The 26,782-nt window shown below is 44.5% G+C and overlaps 1 protein-coding gene across 2 annotated transcripts in view; it reads left to right on the plus strand.

Annotated features, from left to right (window-relative positions):
* The window catches only part of LOC140730870 (uncharacterized), a 59,708-nt gene extending 41,201 nt beyond the window's left edge, over positions 1–18,507 (plus strand). Inside the window, exons 1-2 of one of the 2 annotated variants that reach the window (XM_073051845.1) lie at positions 11,323–11,375; positions 12,474–18,507. In XM_073051845.1, coding sequence (XP_072907946.1) covers positions 13,479–15,470 — 1,992 coding nt within the window. In that variant the 5' untranslated portion in view covers positions 11,323–11,375; positions 12,474–13,478 and the 3' untranslated portion in view covers positions 15,471–18,507. Of the gene's footprint in view, positions 1–11,322; positions 11,376–12,473 lie in introns of those variants that run through there. The other variant, XM_073051847.1, reaches the window with a different exon arrangement.
* The last annotated feature ends 8,275 nt before the right edge of the window (positions 18,508–26,782 follow it).

The raw sequence follows: 26,782 nt of genomic DNA on the forward strand, positions 1-26,782 counted from the left end.
CCATAACCCTCCATTTTTCTTTCATCCATGTGCCTGTCCAAGAAGCTCTTAAATACCCCTAATGTTTTAGCTCCACCATCATCCCTGGCAAGTCATTCCAGGCACTCACAACCCTCTGTGTAAAAAACTTACCCCTGATGTCTCCCCTAAACTTCCATCCCTTAATTTTGTACATATACCCTCTGGTTTTTGCTACTGGTGCCCTGGGAAACAGGTACTGACTATCCACCCTATCTATGCCTCTCATAATCTTGTAGACCTCTATCAAGTCCCCTCTCATTATTCTATGATCCAAAGAGAAAACTCCCAGCTCTGCTAACCTTGCTTCATATCACTTGTTCTCCAAACCAGGCAACATCCTGGTAAATCTCCTCTGCACCATCTCCATAGCTTCCACATCCTTCCTATAATGAGGTGACCAGAATTGAACACAATACTCTAAGTACGGTCTCACCAGAGATTTATAGAGTTGCAACCTGTCTTTATCCTCTTGTAACCTTCGACAAGCTGCAGCTCCATCCACAGCTCCTCCAATCTTCATGTCATCCGCAAACTTACTCACCCATCCTTCCGCCTCTACATCCAGGTCATTTATAAAAATCACAAATAGTAGGGGTCCCAGGACAGATCCCTGCGGCACTCCACTAGTCACCAACCTCCAGGCAGAATATTTTCCTTTCACAACTACCCTCTGCTTTCTTCCTTGAAGACAATTTTCTTATCCAAACAGCCAAGGTTCCACTTATTCCATGCCTCATGACTTTCTGGATGAGTCCCTCCTGAGGGACCTTGTCAAATGCTTTGCTAGAGTCCATGTAGACCACATCCACTGCCCTACCCTCATCAATTTCTTTTGTTACCTCTTCAAAAAACTCAATCAGGCTCATGAGGCACAATCTTCCCTTCACAAAGCCATGTTGACTATCCTTGAGTAGACTGTACTTCTCCAAATGCTTGTAGATCCTATCCTTAAGAATCCTTTCCAGTAGTTTACATACCACTGACGTAAGACTCACTGGTCTATAGTTCCCAGGTTTCTCCCTTTGACCTTTTTTAAACAAGGGAACTACATTTGCCATTCTCCAGTCCTCCAGCACTTCCCCTGCAGCCAAAGAGGATTCAAAGTTCATAGCTAATGCTCCTGTGATCTCTTCTCTCAATTCCCACAACAACCTGGGGTGTATCATATCCGGCCCTGGGGATTTATCAATCTTAATGTTTTTAAGAAGATCTAGCACTTCTTCTTCCTTAATCTCCACATTGTCCAGTACTTTGACCTCATCCTGACCAAGATCTTTTTCACTTGTGAATACTGAAGCAAAGTATTCATTTAGGACCTCCCCAACCTCCTCTGCTTCCAGGGACATGTTGCCCTTTTTATCCTTTAGTGGTCCCACCTTCGTTCTCGTCATCCTCCTATTCTTCACATAAGCATAGGCCTTGGGTTCTCCTTAATCCTACATGCCAAGGCCTTCTCATGCCCCCTCCAAGCTCTCCTAAGTCCTTTCTTTAGCTCCTTCCTGGCTACCCTATATTTCTCATAAGTGCCTCCTACTTCCTGCTTCTTATATCTAACATATGCTTCCTTTTTCCTCTTGACGAGTTGCCTCACATGTTTCGTCAGCCACGGTTCCTTTTTCCTACCATTTTTCCCTTACCTCAGTGGGACAAACCTATCCTGAACCCAGCTCAAGTGGTCCCTAAACTTCTCCCACATTACTTCTGTGCTTTCCCCTTTGAACATCTGTTTCCAATTTACTCTCGCTAGTTTCTGCCTCATCCCTTCAAAGTTAGCCTTCCCCCAGTTAAGCACTTTACCATTTTGTCTGATTTTATCCCTCTCCATTGCTATGCTGAAGCTAAGGGAGTTGTGGTCGCTCTCACCCAAATGCTCCCCCACTAAGAGGTCTGTCACCTGACCGGGTTCATTACCCAGAACTAGATCCAGTATAGCCACTCCTCTCGTCGGCCGGTCCACATACTGTGTCAGGAATCCTTCTTGAACACACCTGACAAATTCAGCCCTATCCATCCCCCTTGCACTCAGGAGATGCCAGTCAATATGAGGGAAGTTGAAATCACCCATAACTACTACCCTGTATTTCCTGCACCATTCTAAGATCTGCCTGCTTATCTGCTCCTCAGTGTCCCGAGAGCTATTTGGGGGCCTATAGACTACTCCCAGCACAGTGATTGATCCCTTCCTATTTCTGACTTCCACCCAGACTGACTCAGTGGACTCTCCTTCTGCAGCGTCCTCCCTTTCTATAGCCGTGATACTATCCTTGACCAGCAATGCCACTCCCCCCCCCCCTTTCTACCTCCCATCCTGTTCCTTTTAAAACACCTGAACCCGGGGACCTGCATCATCCAATCCTGCCCTTCCTCTAACCAAGTTTCAGTAACAGCCACAACATTTGCCCTATAGTCTTGTTATTATTTACTGTAATACCTGCACTGTTTTGTGCACTTTATGCACTCCTGGGTAGGTCTGTAGTCCAGTGTAGTTTTTTTCTGTGTTGTTTTTTACGTAGTTCAGTCTAGTTTTTGTACTGTGTCATGTAACACCGTGGTCCTGAAAAAACGTTGTCTCATTTTTACTATGTACTGTACCAGCAGTTAAAAAGTGACTTGACTTGACTTGACTTGACTCTCAGCCTTTGATATCCTATGAAAAATATGTAAAGCCCTGGGAAAGGTTTCACTGCTAATCCTCTGTAGCTGCAGTGTTTGGGTTATGACTAGAGATAACGGGGGCTTTAGAATGTGCACGTTCCAGAGAGGGGAGTGTTTTTTCTTTCTTGTGTGCCTGAGAGCAAGGGATTCGGGGGCTTCTGTTAGGTAGAAGATGGCGAAGGAAGATGCTAGAACAGAGAGGTTGTAGACTGCAGGATGGAGTGCACGTGGAATGGGACCGGGAATTAACAACGCCTGGGGGAAATTGATGGAGAACTAACAGGCGGGAAAACCATGAGCTCAACGTGCACATTAGACTGTTTCATTAAAATGAGCCTTTTTCTTTTGTTTTTCTTTACTAAACCTCTAGTCAAATTAAGAATTATAAAGCTAAATGGTTTAATTGCATATGGTGTACTGTCTGTGATTTCATGGTACTGATTTGTAACAGGGGAAAAAATCACACAGCATCCACACAAATGAGATTTCACAAGTTTGGCGGATCCAGAGACTGTCTTCCCCTGGAATAACGCCGCCGGCCGAGCCTGAGGGTTACAAATACAAGTCTCTCCAACAAGTGTCGCCCTCCTGCCTGAAGACCTGTGCTGATCAGCTGGCCCCCATCTACACATGGATCTTCAATAGATCACTGGAGCTGTGTGAAGTCCCTCATTGCTTCAAGTGCTCCATTATCATTCCAGTCCCTAAGAAACCCTCTATCAAGGGACTAAATGACTACAGGCCTATTGCTTTGACATCTGTGGTCATGAAGTCCTTTGAGAGACTAGAGTTGGCTCACCTGAAGGACATCATAGGCCCCCTGCTGGACCCCCTACAGTTTGCTTATCGGGCAAACAGGTCACTGGATGATGCAGTCAATATGGGACTGCATTACATTCTACAACACCTCGACAATCCTGGAACTTCTTTGAGGGTCCTGTTTGTTCACTTCAGCTCGGTGTTTAACATCATCATCCCAGAAATCCTCCACTCCAAACTCACCCAGCCTACTGTCTCCCCCGCCATCTGTCAGTGGATCACAAGCTTCCTGACTGACAGGGTGCAACAAGTGAGGCTGGGGAGCATCATCTCTAGCACCTGGACAATCAGTACCAGTGCCCCCCAGGGATGTGTGTTCTCCCCACCGCTCTTCTCCCTTTACACTAATGACTGCACCTCACGGGATCCATCTGTTAAACTCCTGAAGTTTGCAGACGACACAACTGTCATTGGCCTTATCCGAGATGGTGATGAGTCTGCATACAGACGGGAGGTGGAACGGCTGACCCTCTGGTGTGGTCAGAACAATCTGGAGCTAAATACGCTCAAGACTGTGGAGATGACAGTGGACTTCAGGAGGAGCCCCCCCAATACTCCCCCCACTCACTATACTCAACAGTATTGTGTCTGCTGTGGAGACCTTCAGATTTCTGGGTGTCACAATCTCCCAGGACCTGAAGTGGACACCCAGCGCGGACACTCTTATCAAAAAGGTTCAGCAGAGGTTGTATTTCCTACGTCAACTCCGGAAGTACAACCTGCCTCAGGAGCTGCTGATTCGATTCTATTCAGGAATAATCCAGTCTGTTCTCTGTTCATCCATCACTGTCTGGTTTGGATCAGCTACCAAACAAGACAAGAATAGACTCCAAAGAACCGTCAGGGCTGTGGAAAGGATTATTGGTTTGAAGCTGCCCTCGACCCAGGACTTATATGCATCTAGAGTCAGGAAGCAAGCAAGCAGCATTATTGTAGTCCCATCACACCCTGGACATCACCTGTTCCAACTCCTTCCTTCTGGTAGGCGCTTTAGATCACTGTATGCCAGGACAAATAGGTACAAAAACAGTTTCTTTCCGTATGCCATCAGTCTTATGAACTCTTGAATTTTAGTCTGTTATAAATCAAGTCCACCTGTACATTCAATGAGGTGGACCTCATTGTATTTAGTTTATGATTATTTGCACTATTGTTTTTGTTTGCTTTTAATTCTGTACAGAGAGAGCTCAAGGAAACCGGCGTTAGATTCCCTGTGTGTGTCCTCATACTTGGCGATAGTAAAGGATTCTGATTTCTCTAGAGCTCCTATACTCTAACCGAGGCAGTGTCCTGGTGCACCTCTTCTGCACCCTTTCCAGAGTGTCCATCCTTCCCATTGTGGTATGAGCAGAACGACACACGGCACTCCCTGTTGTCTGACTCAAGTTTTATTGAGGAGCAGTGTGAAATCCTTACTCATGTATTCAACAGCCCTGTTAATGAAGGCAAGCGTTCTATGCCTATTATTCACTTGTGTAGCCACTTTCAGTGAACGATAGACCAGGACCCCAAGGTTCCTCTGTCTCACACTGCTGCTGAGGGATTGACCATTCACTGTATACTTCCTCCTTTCATTTGACCTAAATGCAACATCCATTACCTTCCTGGAATAAGCTCCATCTGCCATTTCTCTGGCCAAATCTGCAACTGATCCATATCCCACTGTGTTCTTTGATAGTTCTTGCACTCTCCACAATCCACCAATCTTCAAAGTTCAAAGTAAATTTATTTTCTAAGTATGTATATGTCACCATATTTTATTGCAGGCATTTGCAATAGAACAAATAAATGCAATAGAGTCAATGAAGGACTACACACAAAGTTTGACAAACAACCAAGGTGCAAAAGAAGACAGACTGTGTGAATTAATTGATCGATCTGATAGCATGATTGTAGAGACCCTCAATGTGAGTGTGTCGGTGTATAAAACCATGTGGGTATCAATAAGTGAATGACCACAAACTTTTTTCCAGATGTGGGGAGTTTAAAACAGGTGTGGCAGATGTTTAAGCAGAGAGGGAAAAGATTTAAAGGGGAAATGAAGGACAACTTTTGTCACACAGAGGGTGGTGGGTAGGTATAAGAAGCTGCTGGAGGACCTGGTAGAGGTGAGTACAATTACAACAGGGATTTAAGATCACCCTCTGTGATCTCCGCCTCTCTCTGACTCTTCAATCATGTCCTGACTCAGACAGGGTACCACAGACATGTCTCGTTTTTGGGAACGTGTCTCCGCCGCCATCTCGTACCGCAGGAATTCCAGCTCCGGTTTCAGGCCTCCCAGTTGGGGCCCAGCGAGGATCCCAGGTACCTCCATTTTATTGTCCGCTGCTCCTGCCGGATTCTCTGAGCCATGCTCACCGCCATGTGGAGAATGACAGGCCCTGTCATTCTCTCTGCCACCACTCCGGGCCTCGCTCTCCACCGTCTGTGATGGACCTCTCCTACACTTCATTCTGCGCTGGATTCACGCCTCCAACCACCAGTTCTTCTCCTTCCTTGTGTCCAAGAAGGATAACAAGCTTGCTCGCCTGCAGCCCACGATGACAAACGCCTCCAGCCCGGACCCCGACCCCTCGGACTTCGACTTCTCAGGCCTTCGGCAGGCTGAAGACCCATCCACCTCTGACTCTGACCCTGACTGGAACCACGGCCTCCTGGACATGGGCACCAGCCCCCTGCGGGCCATGGACTCGCTCGCTTCTGACTTGGACCTCAGTTCTGGCACCCTGCAGGCCACAGGCTCCGGCTCCCCCAGCTCTAGATCCAGCTCGGACCGAGATCCTGACCCTGTCCAGACCGGGACCGTTATTACTGTCGTTGGGTCCTTCTACCTGCACTTGATCTTTTCATCTCCAACTGTCGCCGAGACATCAACTGTCTCAACTTCAGAATCAGAATCAGAATCCTTTATTATCGCCAAGTATGAGGACACATACAGGGAATTTGATACCGGTTTCCCTGAGCTCTCTCTGTACAGAATTAAAAGCAAACAAAAGCAGTAGTGCAAATAGTCATAAACTATATACAATGATGTCCACCTCATTGAATGTACAGGTGGACTTGATTTATAACAGACTAAAATTCAAGTGTTCATAAGACTGATGGCATACGGAAAGAAACTGTTCTTGTACCTATTTGTCCTGGCACACAGTGATCTAAAGCGCCTACCAGAAGGAAGGAGTTGGAACAGGTGATGTCCAGGGTGTGATGGGACTACAATAATGCTGCTTGCTTGCTTCCTGACTCTAGATGCATATAAGTCCTGGATCGAGGGCAGCTTCACACCAATAATCCTTTCCGCAGCCCTGACGGTTCTTTGGAGTCTATTCTTGTCTTGTCTGGTAGCTGATCCAAACCAGACAGTGATGGACGAACAGAGAACAGACTGGATTATTCCTGAATAGAATTGAATAAGCAGCTCCTGAGGAAGGTTGTACTTCCGGAGTTGACGTAGGAAATACAACCTCTGCTGAGCCTTTTTGATAAGAGTGTCCGCGCTGGGTGTCCACTTCAGGTCCTGGGAGATTGTAACATCCAGAAATCTGAAGGTCTCCACAGCAGACACAATACTGTTGAGTATAGTGAGTGGGGGGAGTATTGGGGGTATTGGGGGGCTCCTCCTGAAGTCCACTGTCATCTCCACAGTATTTAGCTCCAGATTGTTCTGACCCACTCTTCACCACTCCTCTCTCCTGTTCCACCCTCACTCTCTCTGAATGCACTGCTCTCCACTCTCTCCGCACTAATCCTAACCTCACCATTAAACCTATAGACAAAGGTGGTGCCGTAGTAGTCTGGCGGATGGACCTCTACCTCACTGAGGCCAAACGGCAGCTCTCTGACACCTCCTCTTACTTACCCCGGAACAGGACCCCACCAAAAAACATCAAACCATTGTCTCCCGTACCATCACTGTCCTTACCAACTCCGGAGACCTTCCATCCTCAGCCAAAAAACTCATAATTCCCACAACTCTCACTACTCGGTTTTACCTCCTCCCCAAGATCCACAAGTCTGACTGTCCTGGTAGACCCATAGTTTCGGCCTGCTCCTGCCCCACCGAACTTGTATCTGCCTACCTGAACTCCATTTTGTCACCCATAATTCAGTCCCTCCCCGCCTACATCCGGGATACATCCCATGCCTTCCACCTCTTCAATAACTTCCAGTTCTTTGGTCCCGACTGCTTCATTTTCACTATGGATGTCCAATACTTATACACTTCCACTTTCCATCAGGAAGGCCTCAAAGTCCTCCGCTACTTTCTTGACAATAGACCTCACCAGTTCCCCAACAGCACTACACTCCTCCAGTTGGTGGAACTGGTACTCACACTTAATAAATTCTCTTTTGGCTCTTCCCGCTTTCTTCAGACCAAGGGTGTAACTATGGGCACTCACATGGTCCCCAGCTATGCCTGCCTCTTCATTGGTTATGTGGAAAAGTCAATGCTCCAAATCTATACTGCTACTACTCCCCAACTTTTCCTTCGCTATATTGACGACTACATTGGTGCTGCTTCCTGCACCCATGCTGAGCTCGTCAATTTCATCAACTTTGCTTCCAACCTCCACCCAGCCCTCAAATTCACTTGGTCCATCTCGGACAATTATCTCCCCTTTCTTGATCTCTCGGTCTCCATCTCTGGGAACAGACTGTCCACTGACATCTTCTGACTCTCATAACTGCCTTGATTATACCTCTTCCCACCCTGCCAAATGCAAAAATGCTATTCCCTATTCCCAGTTAATCCGTCTCCGCCGCATCTGCTCCCAGGATGAAGCTTTCCATTCTAGGACATCTCAAATGTCCTCTTTCTTTAAGGGTCGTGGTTTCCCTTCTGCCGTCATCAATTATGCCCACACCCGCATCTCCTCCATTTCCTGCACTTCGGCCCTCACCCCATCCTCCCGTCACCACAACAGGGACCGAGTTCCCCTTGTGCTCACCTACCACCCCACCAGCCTCTGGATCCAGCATATTATCCTCCGCAACTTCCCCCACCTTCGACAGGACCCCACCACTAAGCACATCTTTCCATATCTACCCCTCTCCACTTTTTGCAGGGATCATTCCTTCCATGACTGCCTGGTCCACACGTCCCTCCCCACAGATCTCCCACCTGGCACTTATCCTTGCAAGCATTAGTGCTACACCTGTCTCTATACCTCCTCTCTTCCCACCATTCAGGGCCCCGAACAGTCCTTCCAGGTGAGGCAACACTTCACATGTGAGTCTGTTGGGGTCATCTATTGCATCTGGTGCTCCTGGTGCAGCCTCCTCTACATCGGCGAGACCCGACGCAGATTGGGGGGCCGTTTTGTCGAACACCTCCGCTCCATCCACCACAACAGACAGGATCTCCCGGTTACCACCCACTTCAATTCTGCTTCACATTCCCATTCGGATATGTCCATACATGGCCTCCTCTACTGCCATGATGAGGCCAAACTCAGGTTGGAGGAGCAACACCTCATATACCGTCTGGGTAGTCTCCAGCCCCTTGGCATGAACATTGAATTCTCCAACTTCCAGTAATTCCCTCCCTCCCCCCATCCCTGTTTCACTCTGCCTCCTCCACCAGCTGCCGATCACCTCTCTCATGATTCTGCCTTCTTCTACTACACAGTGTTTTCCCCTTACATTCCTTCTTCACCCTTCCTGCCTATCCCCTCCCTGCTTCCCCTTCCCCACCCTTTGATCTTTCCTCTGATTGGTTTTTCACCTGGCACCTACCAGCCTTCTCCTTCCCACCCTCCCCCCACCTTCTTTATAGGGCCCCTGCCCCCTCCCTCCTCTGTCCTGACGAAGGGTCTCGGCCCGAAACGTTGACTGCTCGTTTCCATGGATGCTGCCCGACCTGCTGAGTTCCTCCAGCGTGTTTGTAGGTATTTAAGATCCATTGGGATGGATTTGGTCCATTGCCAAATTACCACTGATTTAGTGGCGAGAGTTTCTCAGTTGTCAGCATAGACTTGATGGCCTGAACTTCCTGTTATGCTGCTGCATAAACATCTCACTATGAACATACATGTGTAATAAAGGCCAAATAATGAACTATCTCCCCCCAGTAGGGTAGCAAAATACCCCCGCTCCCCCATCATTAAGTGTGTTAAACAAGGTGCATCAACATCACTGTTTATGTGATCTGATTAGGAACCATTATGGATAATAGGAGAGGACTGACAGGTCAATTACAGTTTAAGGTCCCTGTATCCTCTCACAGGACAAATGGTGCACATATCTTTTGTTATTAGCACACAAAGAAATTTAAACTGCACACAAAAGGTTGTCATCCTCTACCTCAGAATCAGAATCAGGTTTATTATCACTGGCATGTGCCGTGAAATCTGTTAACTTAGCAGCAGCAGTTCAATGCAGTACATACTATAGCAGAGAGAGAGAAAAAATAAGTAAAATAAAACATAATAAACAAGTAAATCAATTACGTATATTGAATAAATTATTGAAAAATGTGCAAAAACAGAAATACTATATATTTAAAAAGTGAGGTAGTGTCCAAAGCTTCAGAGTCCATTCAGGAATTGGATGGCAGAGGGGAAGAAGCTGTTCCTGAATTGCTGAGAGTGTGCCTTCAGGCTTCTGTACCTCCTTCCTGATGGTAACAGTGAGAAAAGGGCATTCCCTAGGTGCTGGAGGTCCTTAATAATGGACGCTGCCTTTCTGAGATAACACTCCTTGAAGTTCTCCTTGGTACTTTGTAGGCTAAGATGTTGATTAGATTTACAACCCTCTGCAGCTTCTTTCAGTCCTGTGCAGTAGCCGCCCACCGCCCATCCCCATACCAGACAGTGGTGCAGCCTGTCGGAATGCTCTCCACGGTACATCTGTAGAGGTTTATGAGTGTCACTGTAGTTTTGTCCCAAATATTCCTCATTCCTCAGGATTCTACGCTAAAAAAGAATGGCATGGGTGGTTAAACTCCTTCTTCCTTGCTATTTTCCATTTTGTGGTAATTTTCATTGATTTCAAAGTGTTGTACCTCATACAGCTGGGTGATTCAAATTCACAGCTCTGCTTGATATCTTCTCTGGAGAAGGGTCAAAGGAGAGCCAGCAAGAGCCCAAGCTTTTGGGCTACAGAAAGAGGTGGGGGCTGGAGTTTACAGGTTGGACGAGGAGGGAATCAGACCAAGAGGATATGGCTACAACTGAAAGATCAGCAACATTTGGAAATTGACTAAAAAATAAATGTTGTTTATATGCTGGAATGTCTCAGGAGGTCTGGCAGCATCTATAGAGAAAAATAAACAGTCGATGTTTCCGGCCGGGAACTTTCACCATGCGTAGACAGTTTATTCGCTGTTTGGATGCTGCCTGAATTCTTCCAGTCCTTTGTGTATGTGCGCAATATTTCCAGCATCTGCAGAATCGCTTGTGTTTTATACCTCCTGTTGTCAACTAGGTTGCACCTTGACATTTGACACACGGGATGCCTGTTGATATTGGGTACGTTGTTTATGGGAGGTTGCTGTGTTAAAGTTGCTGCTGAGATTTTTTTTATTAAACAAAATAGACTTTATTCAAAAATAAAATTATATACAATAAACCATTCAATGACTTTCAATTCTTGACAACTGTTTCCATTACTCTTACATTTTCACACTTTTCACCACCCAAGTGGCACTCTGTCATTCCTTTATTGAGGGGGAGAAGAACCCTAGACTGTGGTCCTTCCTCACTGCTGTTTCTGAGGCATGCGGCGTGGAACCAGCCCTTGCAGACACTTAAAACAGCACCTCGCCTACCCAGAAATCTCCGCGATTCGGCATCCACTGCGCAAGCATAAAGGTCGGAGATAGATCCGAAATGTGCGCATGTGCGCAGTGCACAAAGGCGCTGGAGAGTTGGCAGCAGGTAGGAGCGCGAGTCTGGGCGGGGGTTCATCAGTCCCGACGTCCAAATCGCGACTGAGGAATTATCGCTATGAGTTCCGAACACGCGTCGCCCCGCGCCCTGGTGCAGTTCCGGTTCTTTTCCTCTCTTTCAACCCCACGCTCCGCACCCGGGTCCCGGGGAGTGTTCTGCTGATGAGCGAAGGAGCTGACGCCATTTCGGCAGCACCGTGACAGATAGATAGGTCTCTCGATCGTGGAGGTTTCTGGGTATTGAGGCAGCCACTTGCAGCATTTTCCTTACCAGTCTGTAAGGTGTGTTTGAAAACATAGGTAGAGGAAACAGGAGCGGATTGATCTCTTATACACTGCCTGAAATGAGTATCTAAATCCAAGATTAGGAGTTTAGAACAATATAGTTCCGAGTTAATCTCGGATGAACAGTCTACCGTCCAGTAAATTAAAATGTCAGTGATGCTGCGGGAGGGGGGTGTGGGGGAACACAACAAAATCCTTCCATAAGTTTTTATTCGTGAGAAGATAAGTTTTGTTCTAGCTTCCCTTTTTCTGGTCTTTCTATCCATGAGGTCAAAATTTATACCATACTCTCTGGGTACATAATGATATCGAGCACCTTTGTCCCGGTCAACATTGATCTGCAGCTTTCACATCACAAAAGTGGTAGTTTCCAATGAGAAAGACTACTGCCCCTCCCCTTCATATTCATTGCATTGTCATTGATGAGTTCACCACCTCAATCTGTCAATCATCTGGGGCAGAGCTCAGTCTCCAGGATCAGCTCTGTGTTATTTTGTGTTCTTTGTAGTGCCGTGGAGCATGACCAGAACTTGAAATAATACTAATGGAGAGAGACAAACTGAGCCAAGTCACAGATTGAGCACAGGCGGAAATGGCCAATACTAATGCAAACGGTTAGATAATTTGGTGGTCAGCCCTGATGCCTGATGTGTGACCAGTTAGAAGATAAGGAGTTGATCCTACAACTTGTACTGAACCTCACTGTAACAGTGTGATGTTAGAGCTCAGCATAGAGACTAAAATTATCTCATCTGAAATGTTGTCCTTCACCCATTTGTGCCTTTTGTAAATCTTTCTACAGGTTAGAAATGGCAAAGAATTTCTGTGTGGTAATCTCATACACAACAACACGTCTGTTTCCTGTCTGTATCCAGATATTTATTAGTGACCAGATATTTTCTTTGTAACACCAGTATATCCGTTGTTGATCCTTGGAGATGAAGAAGTATCTCATCCCAGCTGGAAATGTACTTTGTGTCTGAAATGAAGTTTTCTATTGGAAACAATGAAATCCCCAGGAACTGGGTGCTGAGAACACACCAGCATTTGTTCACTAGAGATCAATTCTTTAACTGCATCGATTATGCGAGGGACTCACTACATTTGACACCTGACTTGATGAATTACCAGAGAATTGATAACAGGGAGATATCATTCTGCTGCTCTCAGTGTGGGAAGACATTCGCTCTCTCAGTCTACCTGCAGTCACACCTATGAATTCACACTGTGGTGAGGCCATTCACCTGATCTGTGTGTGGGAAGAGATCTACTCGGTCATCCCGCCTGAAGATACAGGAGCAAGTTCACTCCATACTGAGATGGTTTACTTCTGCTGACTGCAGGAAGTGATTCATTCTATCATCCAGGTTGACAATACATCAGAAAATCCTCATCAGTGAGAGACCGTTCACTTCCTATATGTCTGGGAAGATATTCACTCACTCAGCGCACCGCAGACACACCAGTGAGTTGACAAGGGAGAGAGACTGCTCAATTGTTCTGTGTCTGGGAAGAGATTCACTTGGTCATCAGATCTGCTCACCCATGAGCAAGTGCACACTCTGGAGAGGCAGTACATCTGCTCTGAATGTGGGAAGGGATTCACTCACTCATCCCATCTAGAGAGATAGAAACGAGTTCATCTGTTAAGTGTGTGGGAAGGGATTCACTCTGCCATCTCACCTACTGGCCATCCAATTAGTTCACACTGGGGAGAGGACATTCACCTGCTCAGACTGTGGGAAGAGTTTCACTCGCACCTCATCTACTGGCACACCAGTCAGTTCACACTGGGGAGATGCTCTGAATGTGGGAAAGGCTTTACAAGGTTACAGCACCAGTGGGTTCACTCAGGAGAGAGGCCATTCACCTGTTCTGTTTGTGGGAAGGAATTCACTCGGTTAGCAGCTTAGGGAGACACGAATCAGTTCACATGGCAGAGAGGCCGATTATTTGCTCAGACAATGGGAAGGGATTCTCTCGGTCATCTGAACTGAAGGTACATCAGCAAGATCATACAGGGGAGAGACCATTCAGCTGCGCAGACTGTGGGAAGGGATTCTCTCGGGCATCTGAACTGAAGGTACATCAGCGAGTTCACACTGGGGAGAGGCCATTCACCTGCTTGGACTGTGGGAAGGGATTCTCTCGGGCATCTGTACTGAAGGTACATCAGCGAGTTCACACTGGGGAGAGGCCATTCACCTGCTCAGACTGTGGGAAAGGATTCACTCGGTCATCTGAACTGAAGGTACATCAGCGAGTTCACACTGGGGAGAGACCATTCACCTGCTCAGACTGTGGGAAAGGATTCACTCGGTCATCTGAATTGAAGGTACATCAACGAGTTCACACTGGGGAGAAGCCTTTTACCTGCTCAGATTGTGGGAAAGGATTCACTCAGTTATCTAACCTATTGGCACACCAATTAGTTCACACTGGGGAGAGGCCATTCACCTGCACAGACTGTGGGAAGGGATTCATTCAGTCATCTCAACTGAAGTTACATCAGCGAGTTCACACTGGGGAGAGACCATTTATTTGTGCAGACTGTGGGAAGGGATTCACCCAGTCATCTCAACTGAAGCGACATCATCGAGTTCACACTGGGGAGAGACCATTCAGCTGCACAGACTGTGGGAAAGAATTCTCTAGGTCATCTGAACTGAAGGTCCATCAGCGAGTTCACACTGGGGAGAGACCGTTCAGCTGCTCAGAATGTGGAAAGGGATTCTCTCGGTCATCTGAACTGAAGATACATCAGCGAGTTCACACTGGAGAGAGGCCGTTCATTTGCTTAATCTGTGAAAAGGGATTCACTCTGTCATCTCAGCTACTGGCACACCAGTTAGTTCACACTGGGGAGAGGCCGTTCATTTGCTCAGACTGTGGAAAGGGATTTACTCGGTCATCACAACTGAAGGTACATCAGCGAGTTCACACTGGAGAGAGGCTGTTCACCTGCTCAGAATGTGGGAAAGGATTCACTCAATCATCCCACCTACTAGTACACCAGTTAGTTCACAGTGGGGAGATGCCTTTTACATGCTCTGAATGTGGGAAGGGATTTAATAGGTCATGCGACCTACAGTCACACCAGGGAGTTCACACTGGGGAAAGGCCATTCACCTGCTCAGACTGTGGGAAGGGATTCACTCGGTTAAGCAACCTACGGACACACCAATTTGTTCACACCGGGGAGAAGCCATTCATCTGCTCAGACTGTGGAAAGGGATTCACTCGGTCCACTGATATGAAGCTACATCAGCGAGTTCACACAGGGCAGAGACCATTTGTCTGCTCAGCCTGTGGGAAGGGATTCACTCGGTCATCTCACTTAATGGCACACAAGTTAGTTCACACTGAGGGGAAACAGTTCACCTGCTCAGACTGTGGGAAGGGATTCACTCAGTCATCCACTCTTCTGGCACACTACCGAATTCACACAGGGGAGAGACCATTCACCTGCACAGACTGTGGTAAGAGATTCAATCGGTCATATAAGCTGAAGGTCCATAAGCGAGTTCACACTGGGGAGAGACCATTCACCTGCTCAGACTGTGGGAAGGGATTCTCTCGATCAGATCAACTAAAGGTTCATCAACAAGTTCACACTGGGGAGAGAGCATTCACCTGTTCAGACTGTGGGAAGGCATTCACCCGATCCCATAAACTGAAGGTCCATCAACGAGTTCACACTGGGGAGAGGCCATTCACCTGCTCAGACTGTGGGAAGGGATTCACTCACTCATCCAGACTTGTGACACACTATCAAGTTCACACAGGGGAAAAGAATTAAATAAGCTGCACGCTGGATATTTAACCTTCACAGTTACTGAATCCAGAGGCAAGTTCAAAAGTGAGCATTGGTGTTCATCTCTAATGCTGCTGCTCATCACACCCAGTTCTGCACCCTGGTCACTGGACGTGGGAGGAATTTTTTCTGCTTATGTTCACCTTTAACGGGACTGTACAGATTTCCTTTTAGTTACCTGCATGACTTTCCGCAGATTGAAGAAGAGGCAAGATAACTAAATTTATGTTTTACATGTTCTGCGTCCTGAAATCTCTGGGCGAGGAAGAGTGACATTGGTAGTTCACCTCCTTATTCCCTGCTCATTTCAACTGCCATGTGTTTCACTGCTGAAGAGCTGTATCTCACACAGGTCAGTTACAGTACACCATTGTCCTCAAAAGTCTGAAAGTAGAATGGAGAACTATGAGTTGGATGTTCAGTGGAACAGAATCAGAAAGCAGAGACAGGTCAGCTCAGGGAAGAATTTGGGCTGTGGACAGAGATGAGCAGGTGCTGATGAACAGGTTAACAGATTGGGTGTGTGGCAACAAATGGCAGAGTAGCAACATTTGGAAGTTGATTGATGAAAAAAGTATTAGTTTGACTTTGGCGTTTGACACACAGTGTCTGTTGACATTGAGTATATTGCCTATGGGAACTTACTCTGTTAAATTGCCTACTAAGTTGTCATAAAAAATACTGACTGAGTGATACTATTTGGCAGAAGGGAGATAATGCTTCTAAACCCTTTGAATAGCACTATTCTTGCCAAGAAATCTGTGAACTTTAGAATGTACTGTCACTGGGAATCAAGTGCGCAGGTGCCAAAGGTCTGTTGCATCCAACTGTTTAATTTTAATTTTCACTTTCTTTGCAGTTTAACAATTAATTGTCTGCTTGTATTTTAAGTAGGTTTTGTGTGCAGAACAGTTTAATATGCCTCCAGTGACCATACAAACTATCATTCTGGAGCTTCTTTGTAAGTGTTTCCTCTGGTTAATTTTTACTGTGGTGTAGACTAAGTACTTTTTAACTAGATTATTGTTATGTTTATATTTGGAATTTTTGTTAACTTTGGGTATAAAGTAGCCATTTTATGCTGGAAACCTCTTTAGTTTCTCTCTCTTTAAGTAGTAAACCCCTGTCACTATTGCTGTCAACTTATAATAAAATGATCATGAAGCGACAAGTTTCATGCCTCATTCCTGACCTCTGAAATAACCTTGGAGTTAAATACCCAAATGAGCTAATTGTCATGGTCAGCAGGATTTAGATCTCAGAATAATCCAAGATAAAGGGAGAAAGTTTGGTGTCTAAAGAAAGAGGGTAAAAACTTACTTTCATGTTTCAAATTTGTCAGAGAAGAAAAAACTAGTTTTGGCATCATCAGATGGAAATCAGGATGGAGTACTGTTGTGTTGCTGTTTTTAAAAACATCTGTTAAAAACAAACATAAACTGGTAGAGCATTAAGAAATGAATTTGGAGAAGCATGGAACAGAGATTAAAATAATAATAAATTTGTGTAATCTAGCAGAGCATGGGGAAAATATTAAATTCGTGTTGGACAACCTGTTAAAATTTCAAGATTGCAGTCAAAGTAAAAGCACGTATGTTTTAAGATTGAATCAGAACAATGGCCAATGTCATGAAATATTTCATTTTGATAAAGGTTATTGAAATATTCCAAAAATGTTGAATGTAATGAAAATGGCTCCTAGCTGATATTGTGAATGTATGCATAAGACATACTTCTACTGATTTAGAGATAAGATCCTTTGGTTGGTTTGATCAAATATGAGAGTGATTAAAGAGTTAGTGGGATGAGTAGTCTTTTACTAATTAGAAAGAAACACAAATCTTGTGGTAAATTACAAAAGCAGCATGATAGTGACAGTAAAATGTGTAAAGAGCAGTTCTTTGCAATAACCAAGTGAGTGAAAGAACAAGACAGTAATTCAGTTAAAGTCACAAACACAAAATGCTGGTGGAACTTGTGTTTGTGAGTGTTGCTCTGGATTTCCAGCATCTGCAGAATTTCTTGTTTTTAATTCAATCGATGTGCATTGTATGGGGCTCAGAAACAAACTTGAACAATATCAGAATGTGTAGGTGCAACTAAAAATGGTCAGACCTACTCGTGACGCTGCCAGAACGCTTCACCCAGGAAAGCACCGGCTTCGCAGCTCTGCTGTAAGAAACATAATGGACTCCCTATGCAGCGCCACCATCTGAATTCCAGATAATTACATCAAACAGTCTCTGAAGACCGACTTTGTGGGTGGCACACACAAAACACTGGAGGAACTCAGCAGGCCAGACAGCAACAATGGAAAAGAGTTAACAGTGTACTTTTCAGGCTGAGACATTTCGTCAGAATCCATTGTTAATAAATGTATTGTCAGGCTAGTGGCAGATTCATCAACTGTTGCTGAACCGCTCAACAATCTTCTGAAAGGCAGTAATTGCTCAGACAACCCTGTGATTCTTTATGAAGGACAACTGAAAGCATTTAAAACTTTAAAGGTAACATTATGTATTGCACCTGCATTAAAAATCCCTGATACAGATAAATCATTTACCCTGTATGTCACCGATAAATACATGATAGCAGATTTAGTTCAACTACAAGCAGATTGACAGTGTTGGAATTGATTGTTCTTTGTTTTTATGTAAGATATTAATTGAATTAATGAGCTTTTAGCAAGACTGAATTTCCATTTTCACTAAGATATAACTTGTATTTTTAACTTACATTTTTCACAATATGTGGTGTTGGACTCCAGCTACTGGTGGCAAATCAGTTATATAATGGTGTAGCTTTCATTTTTTTATTGGCTGAGTGTTAAATAGACTATACCTGTGTGTCTTCCAATAAGCCCTCTCTTATACCTGGAATTTGCCTTATTTCAGTATAAAAGTGTCTTGATTCTGCAAGATTATTCTTTAGTTCTTCAGTTTCTGCTGATCTGACATATTGTCATGTGCTGTATGCCTGTTTCTTTGTTTTAAACTTTCAATAAACTATTGTGAAGCAACAACTTTTCAACTCATTTTTGGAGTCCTAATAGAACCAGCGGGTCAGAAATCATCAGATCCAATAGGATGGTGTTGAAAAACGGTTTGAAAATTCCACGGGCAAAGAAGGAACTTTTAGTGCACATGTAAGAGGAGGTAAGAATGTCTCCTATTCCTGAATTGTCAGCGAAGTCATCTGATTCAGTATACCGTGCAAAGGAAGTTCACGGGTGAGAAGAAAGCTCTACTTTGTTATTTGTGATGGATCTGAGCTTCTTGTGCGCAACTCTATGAAAATATTTTGGGTTCGATTGACACTGTGAGTTGACAGGATTTTTCATACACAGCTGTAGTAAAATTTTGGGTTGTGAGTCTATTAATGTTTTGGGTCATAACTCTACTCGTATAGTTTTGGTCATAACTATATTTTTTATGGCAATTCTAATAACTGTGATTGACATCTAAGTTGAAGAACACTTATTGAGATCAAACTGGAACAATGGCCAAAGTTGGAAAAACAAGCTGCAGAATCTCCAGCTCGGAGAGAACATAACTGAGGGTTGTAGTCCTTACTTGAACCTATATGAATTTGATGTGATTAATGAAAATTTCCAGAAGGACTATATTATTGATGCAGAGTCTAGTGAAAATTGGCCTATGAGTGAAGTTGGAAAGTTGTGGAATAAGAATCAGAAAATGTAGTTGGGAATTTTTTTTTAAGATGTCTAGTAAGTTGTACCCCAGGCTGCTGTTGGAAGCAAGGGAGGCGATTGCTGACCCTCTGGTAATGATCAATGGGGACGGAAGAGGTTCTCAAGTTGCAGATGTTGTTCCCTTGTTCAAGAAAGGGAGCAGAGATAGACCAGGAAACTATAGACCAGTAAGTCTTACTTCAGTGGTTGGTAAATTGATGGCAAAATCCTGAGAGGCAGGATTTATGAACAGTTGGGGAGGCATAATAAGATTAGGAATAGTCAACATGGCTTTGTTAAAGGCAGGTCGTGCCTTACAAGCCTGATTGAATTTTTTGAGGATGTGACTAAACACATTGATGAAGGTAGAGCAGTAGATGTAGTCTATATGGAGTTCAGGAAGGCAATTGATAGGGTACCCCATGCAAGACTTATTGAGAAAGTGAGGAGGCATGGGATCCAAGGGGACCTTGCTTTGTGGATCCAGAATTGGCTTGCTCATAGAAGTCAAAGACTGGTTGTAGACGGGTCATATTCTGTCAGTGATCTGCATTTTGGTTGGCTCCGGTGAGTAGTAGTGTTTCAGGAGGGGTCTGTGTTGAAACTTTTTTTTTACATTATATGTCAATAACTTGAATGATGGAATTGATGGCTTTGTGGCAAACTTGGCAGATTTAAAAAGATAGGTGGAGGGACAGGTAGTTATGAGGAAGTAGAGAGACTATAAAAGGACTTAGATTAAGACAATGGGCAAATAAGAGGCAGTTGGGAAGTGTATGGTCATGCTCTTTGGTAAAATAACTAAAAGGGTAGACTTTTCTCATTGGTGAGAAATTTCAAAAAATGGGGGTCTCTGTGCAGGATTTCCCAAAGTATTGTGAGCATATTTGGACCCCTTATCTAAGAAAGGACGTGTTGACATTAACAAAGGAGATTCACAATAATGATTACAGGACTGAAAGGCTTGTTATGTGAAGAACGTTTGATAGCTTAAGGCAAGATCTTAAGGCACAAACTAACAGAGATGGGAGTAGACTCTCACATGGTGGATTGGATAGTGGACTACTTGACAGATAGACCTCAGTATGTGCGGTTGGGAGACTGTAGGTCTGACACGGTGGTCAGCAGCACAGGAGCGCCGCAGGGAACCATACTCTCTCCGGTCCTGTTCACCCTGTACACATCAGACTTCCAATATAACTCGGAGTCCTGCCATGTGCAGAAGTTCGCTGATGACACGGCCATAGTGGGGTGTGTCAGGAATGGACAGGAGGAGGAGTATAGGAAACTGATACAGGACTTTGTGATATGGTGCAACTCAAACTACCTGTGTCTCAATATCACCAAGACCAAGGAGATGGTGGTGGACTTTAGGAGATCCAACACAGATGCCTTGTGCAGGAAGGCACAGAGTCGACTGTACTTCCTAAGAAGGTTGGCGTCATTCAATGTCTGTAGTGAGATGCTGCAGATGTTCTATAGGTCAGTTGTGGAGAGCGCCCTCTTCTTTGTGGTGGCGTGTTGGGGAGGAAGCATTAAGAAGAGGGACGCCTCACGTCTTAATAAGCTGGTAAGGAAGGCGAGCTCTGTCGTGGGCAAAGTACTGGAGAGTTTAACATTGGTAGCTGAGCGAAGGGCGCTGAGTAGGCTACGGTCAATTATGGATAACTCTGAACATCCTCTACATAGCACCATCCAGAGACAGAGAAGCAGTTTCAGCGACAGGTTACTATCGATACAATGCTCCTCAGACAGGATGAAGAGATCAATACTCCCCTATGCCATTAGGCTTTACAATTCTACCGCCAGGACTTAAGAACTTTTTAAAAGCTATTATTAATGCTTTTTGAGATAGTGATTTAGATGCATATCATATTTTTTACTGAGTTAAGTATTGTATGTAATTAGTTTTGCTACAACAAGTGTATGGGACATTGGAAAAAAAGTTGAATTTCCCCATGGGGATGAATAAAGTATCTATCTATCTATCTATCTATCTATCTATCTATCTAGGCCTCATATGGAGCCAGTGATCATTAATGGAGAATGTGTGGAGCAGGTTAAGACCTACAAGTATCTGGGAGTACAGTTAGACGAGAAGCTAGACTGGACTGCCAACACAGATGCCTTGTGCAGGAAGGCACAGAGTCGACTGTACTTCCTTAGAAGGTTGGCGTCATTCAATGTCTGTAGTGAGATGCTGAAGATGTTCTATAGGTCAGTTGTGGAGAGCGCCCTCTTCTTTGTGGTGGCGTGTTGGGGAGGAAGCATTAAGAAGAGGGACGCCTCACGTCTTAATAAGCTGGTAAGGAAGGCGGGCTGTGTCGTGGGCAAAGTACTGGAGAGTTTAACATTGGTAGCTGAGTAGGCTACGGTCAATTATGGATAACTCTGAACATCCTCTACATAGCACCATCCAGAGACAGAGAAGCAGTTTCAGCGACAGGTTACTATCGATACAATGCTCCTCAGACAGGATGAAGAGGTCAATACTCCCCAATGCCATTAGGCTTTACAATTCTACCGCCAGGACTTAAGAACTTTTTAAAAGCTATTATTAATGCTTTTTGAGATAGTGATTTAGATGCATATCATATTTTTTTTTACTGAGTTAAGTATTGTATGTAATTAGTTTTGCTACAACAAGTGTATGGGACATTGGAAAAAAAGTTGAATTTCCCCATGGGGATGAATAAAGTATCTATCTATCTATCTATCTATCTATCTAGCTCTGGACCTTCCTCACTCAGATTCAGAAGAGCGAGGGATGACCTTATTGAAATCTATCGAATGTTGAAAGACCTTGATAGAGTGGATGTGGAGAGGATGTTTTCTATGGTGGGAGAGTCTAAGATCAGGGGACACAGAGGGTATCTTTTGAGAACAGGTGAGAAGGAATTTCTTCAATCAGAGAGCGGAGAATCTGTGGAATTTGTTGCCACAGGCAGCTGTGATGGCCGATTCATTGGGTATATTTGAGGCAAAGGTTGATCTATTCTTGATTTTTCAGGACATGAAAGGATATGGTGAGAAGGTGGGAGATTGGGGTCAAGAGGGAAAATGAATCAGTCATAAAGATTAGTGGAGCAGGCGACGGAGTAGTGGGAGACAGAGTAGGAAGACTTTGGCTCGAGGCTGAGGACGAGCTTCATTCCAAGTGAGGTAAGGCCGGGTAAGTGCCTTTAATTAATTTAATTACCTTAGGAGTGGGTAATGGAGGCAGCAGTTAGGGCAGTTGAGTGCTCTGTTTGCAGTATGTGGGAAGTCAGGGCGAGCACAGCTGTCCCTGATGACTACACCTGCAAAAGGTGCATCCAGCTGCAGCTCCTGACAAACTGTGATAGGGAACTGGAGCTGGAGCTGGATGAACTTAGATAGATAGATAGATAGATAGATACTTTATTCATCCCCATGGGGAAATTCAACTTTTTTTTTCCAATGTCCCATACACTTGTTGTAGCAAAACTAATTACATACAATACTTAACTCAGTAAAAAATATGATATACATCTAAATCACTATCTCAAAAAGCATTAATAATAGCTTTTAAAAAGTTCTTAAATCCTGGCGGTAGAATTGTAAAGCCTAATGGCATTGGGGAGTATTGACCTCTTCATCCTGTCTGAGGAGCATTGCATCGATAGTAACCTGTCGCTGAAACTGCTTCTCTGTCTCTGGATGGTGCTATGTAGAGGATGTTCAGAGTTATCCATAATTGACCGTAGCCTACTCAGCGCCCTTCGCTCAACTACCGATGTTAAACTCTCCAGTACTTTGCCCACGACAGAGCCCGCCTTCCTTACCAGCTTATTAAGACGTGAGGCGTCCCTCTTCTTAATGCTTCCTCCCCAACACGCCACCACAAAGAAGAGGGCGCTCTCCACAACTGACCTATAGAACATCTTCAGCATCTCACTACATACATTGAATGACGCCAACCTTCTAAGGAAGTACAGTCGACTCTGTGCCTTCCTGCACAAGGCATCTGTGTTGGCAGTCCAGTCTAGCTTCTCGTCTAACTGTACTCCCAGATACTTGTAGGTCTTAACCTGCTCCACACATTCTCCATTAATGATCACTGGCTCCATATGAGGCCTAGATCTCCTAAAGTCCACCACCATCTCCTTGGTCTTGGTGATATTGAGACGCAGGTAGTTTGAGTTGCACCATATCACAAAGTCCTGTATCAGTTTCCTATACTCCTCCTCCTGTCCATTCCTGACACACCCCACTATGGCCGTGTCATCAGCGAACTTCTGCACATGGCAGGACTCCGAGTTATATTGGAAGTCTGATGTGTACAGGGTGAACAAGACCGGAGAGAGACTTGGGATCATTCGGGAGGCAGAGGCAGAAATAAACAGGAGTCACAGGGAGATAGTCACTCCTAAGAGTCAGGAGACAAAAAGGGACATACATGGTAAATGGTAGGGCATTGAAGAATGCAGTAGAACAGAGTGATCTAGGAATAATGGTGCATAGTTCCCTGAAGGTGGAATCTCATGTGGATAGGGAGGTGAAGAAAGCTTTTGGTATGCTGGCCTTTTTAAATCAGAGCTTTGAGTATAGGAGTTGGGATATAATGTTAAAATTGTACAAGGCATTGGTAAGGTCAGATTTGGAGTATTGTGTACAGTTCTGGTCACCAAATTATAGGAAAGATGTCATCAAAATAGAGAGAGTACAGAGAAGATTTACTAGAATGTTACCTGGGTTTCAGCACCTAAGTTACAGAGAAAGGTTGAACAAGTTAGGTCTTTAGTCTTTGGAGTGTAGAAGGTTGAGGGGGGATTTGATAGAGGTATTTAAAATTAAGAGGGGATAGATAGAGTTGATGTGGATAGGCTTTTCCATTGAGAGTAGGGGAGATTCAAATAAGAGGACATGAGAGTTAGGGGGCAAAAGTTTAGGGGTAACATGAGGGGGAACTTGTTTACTCAGAGAGTGGTAGCTGTGTGGAACGAGCTTCCAGTAGAAGTGTTAGAGGCAGGTTTGATATTGTCATTTAAAGTAAAATTGGATAGGTATATGGACAGGAAAGGAATGGAGGGTTATGGGCTGAGTGCAGGTTGGTGGGACTAGGTGAGAGTAAGCATTCGGCACAGACTAGAAGGGCTGAGGTGGCCTGTTTCGATGATGTAATTGTTAAATGGTTAAAAGGCAGAGCAGTTGTGATGGGCCAAATGGCCTAATTCAGCTCCTATATCTTATAGTCTTAACTGCTAACCCATGTATCTAATGCCATACAATTCTGAAGAACCATTTTGTGCATCGCAATCCTTTCTGTTGTGACCTTGTTCAAGGTATCAGCAGTGTCACTGCTCACCTTGTTCGATGCTTGGGAATTTTTTATAATTTCTCTTGTACTCCTTACAACACCACAGAATGGAAATACAATACAGGTTTCCCCCGCTATCTGAAGGTACAGCCTTCCTATGAAACAGTTTGTAAGCTGAAATGTTGTAAAGTGAACAAGCAATTACCATTAATTTATATGGGAGAAATTTTTGAGCGTTCCCAGACCCAAAAAAATACCAAATAACACATAAAACCTAAAATAACACTAACATATAGTAAAAGCAGGTATATGATATGATAAGTACACAGCCTATATAAAGTAGAAATATTGTATTATGGTGTAGTTTCACTTATCAGAAATGGGAAGACAGCGAGCCAAAATCGATTTGGAGAAAAAAAATCGGCGCGTACACGCATGCACACACAACTGCCCACACAAGGCTTCATGGTCACGGTAGTCTTTCTCAGGGTAAACACGCGTATAAAGCCGGCGTCTTTTCGTAAAAGTGAAAATCCTCTTTGGTTAGCGAAAACAGGTAGTAATGTAGGTCTTTTGTAACAGCGAGCTGTCGTAAAGCAAACGTTCGAAAAATGGGGGCCACCTGTAGCTGCAAAGCGTTCTCCTTCTGAAATGTCTTGTTTATGTCTAGAATCAGGAGGTGCAGGTAAGGCACGTGTGCACCTCATGGCAGGGAAAACATATCCTATGGAACAAAATCCCAACCAATTACATGAGATGCTTAGGCACTGCTTCCACACAGCAAGTAAGTGTTGTTCCATGAACTTAGACTATTTCTGATTATATCACAGGTACACCCATAAGAGTGATGTTTTTCTGGTTCTCAATGGAAATTCCACAATTGTTACTCCATTTTGGGCAATGTAGGGTATGATTACATAAGCTGTGCCCTACGAATGGTACCTTCTGAACGTGAGTAAAAACCAGCTTCTATGGTAAATACATAAGGTTAAACAGGTTTGCCATCTGGTTATGTCTTGGGCTTAAATATGAAAAGGGTCACTTGTGTCGTTTCTCAAATCATGTTGATGGTATTCACATAAGTAGAAATATAGAAACACTACAGCACAATACAGGCCCTTCGGCCCACAATGGTCCACTTGAGAAATTACCTAGGGTTACACATAGCCCTTTATTTTTCTAAGCTGCATGTACCTATCCAGGAGTCTCTAAAAGGACCCTATCGTATCCGCCTCCACCACCGTTGCTGGCAGCTCATTCCACGCACTCACTTCCCTCTGCATAAAAATACTTACCCCTGACATCTCCTCTGTACCTACTTCCAAGCACCTTAAAACCGTGCCCTCTGGTGTTAGCCATTTCAGCCCTGGGAAAAAGCCTTTGACTATCCACACGATCAGTGCCTCTCATCATCTTATACACCTCGATCAGGTCACCTCTCTGTCGCTTCAAGGTGAAAAGGCCGAGTTCACTCAACCTATTCTCATAAGGCATGCTCCCCAATACAGGCAACATCCTTGTAAATCTCCTCTGCACCTTTTCTATAGTTTCCACATCCTATAGTGAGATTACCAAAACTGAGCACAGTACTCCAAGTAGAGTCTGACCACAGTCCTATATAGCTGCAAATTTGCTTCTCGGCTCCTAAATTCAATTCCATGGTTGATGAAGGCCAATGCATCATATGCTTCCTTAACCTGCGCAGCAGCTTTGAATGTACTATGGACTTGGACCCCAAGATCCCTCTGATCCTCCACACTGCCAAGTGTCTTACCATTAATACTATATTCTGTCATCATATTTGACCTACCAAAATGAACCACCTCACACTTATCTGGGTTGAACTCCATCTGCCACTTCTCAGCCCAGTTTTGCATTCTATTGATATCCCCCTGTAACCTCTGACAGCCCTCCACACCATCCACAATACCACCAACTTTTGTGTCATCAGCAAATTTACTAACCCATCCCTCTTTCTCCTCATCTAGGTCATTTATAAAACTCATGAAGAGAATGAGTCCCAGAATATAACCTGAGGCACACCACTGGTCACCGACCTCCATGCAGAATATGACCCGCCTACAACCACTCTTTGTCTTCCATGGGCAATCCAATTTTGGATCCACAAAGAAAGGTCCCCTTGGATCCCATGCCTCTTTACTTTCTCAATAGGCCTTGCATGGGGTACCTTATAAAATGCCTTCCTGAAATCCATATAGACATCTACTGCTTTACCTTCATCAATATGTTTAGTCACATCCTCAAAAAATTCAATCAGGCTCGTAAGGCACGACCTGCCTTTAACAAACGCATGCTGACTATTCCTAA

Source organism: Hemitrygon akajei, chromosome 7 (genome assembly GCF_048418815.1).
Source record: "Hemitrygon akajei chromosome 7, sHemAka1.3, whole genome shotgun sequence".
NCBI classification, from domain to species: Eukaryota; Metazoa; Chordata; class Chondrichthyes; order Myliobatiformes; family Dasyatidae; genus Hemitrygon; species Hemitrygon akajei.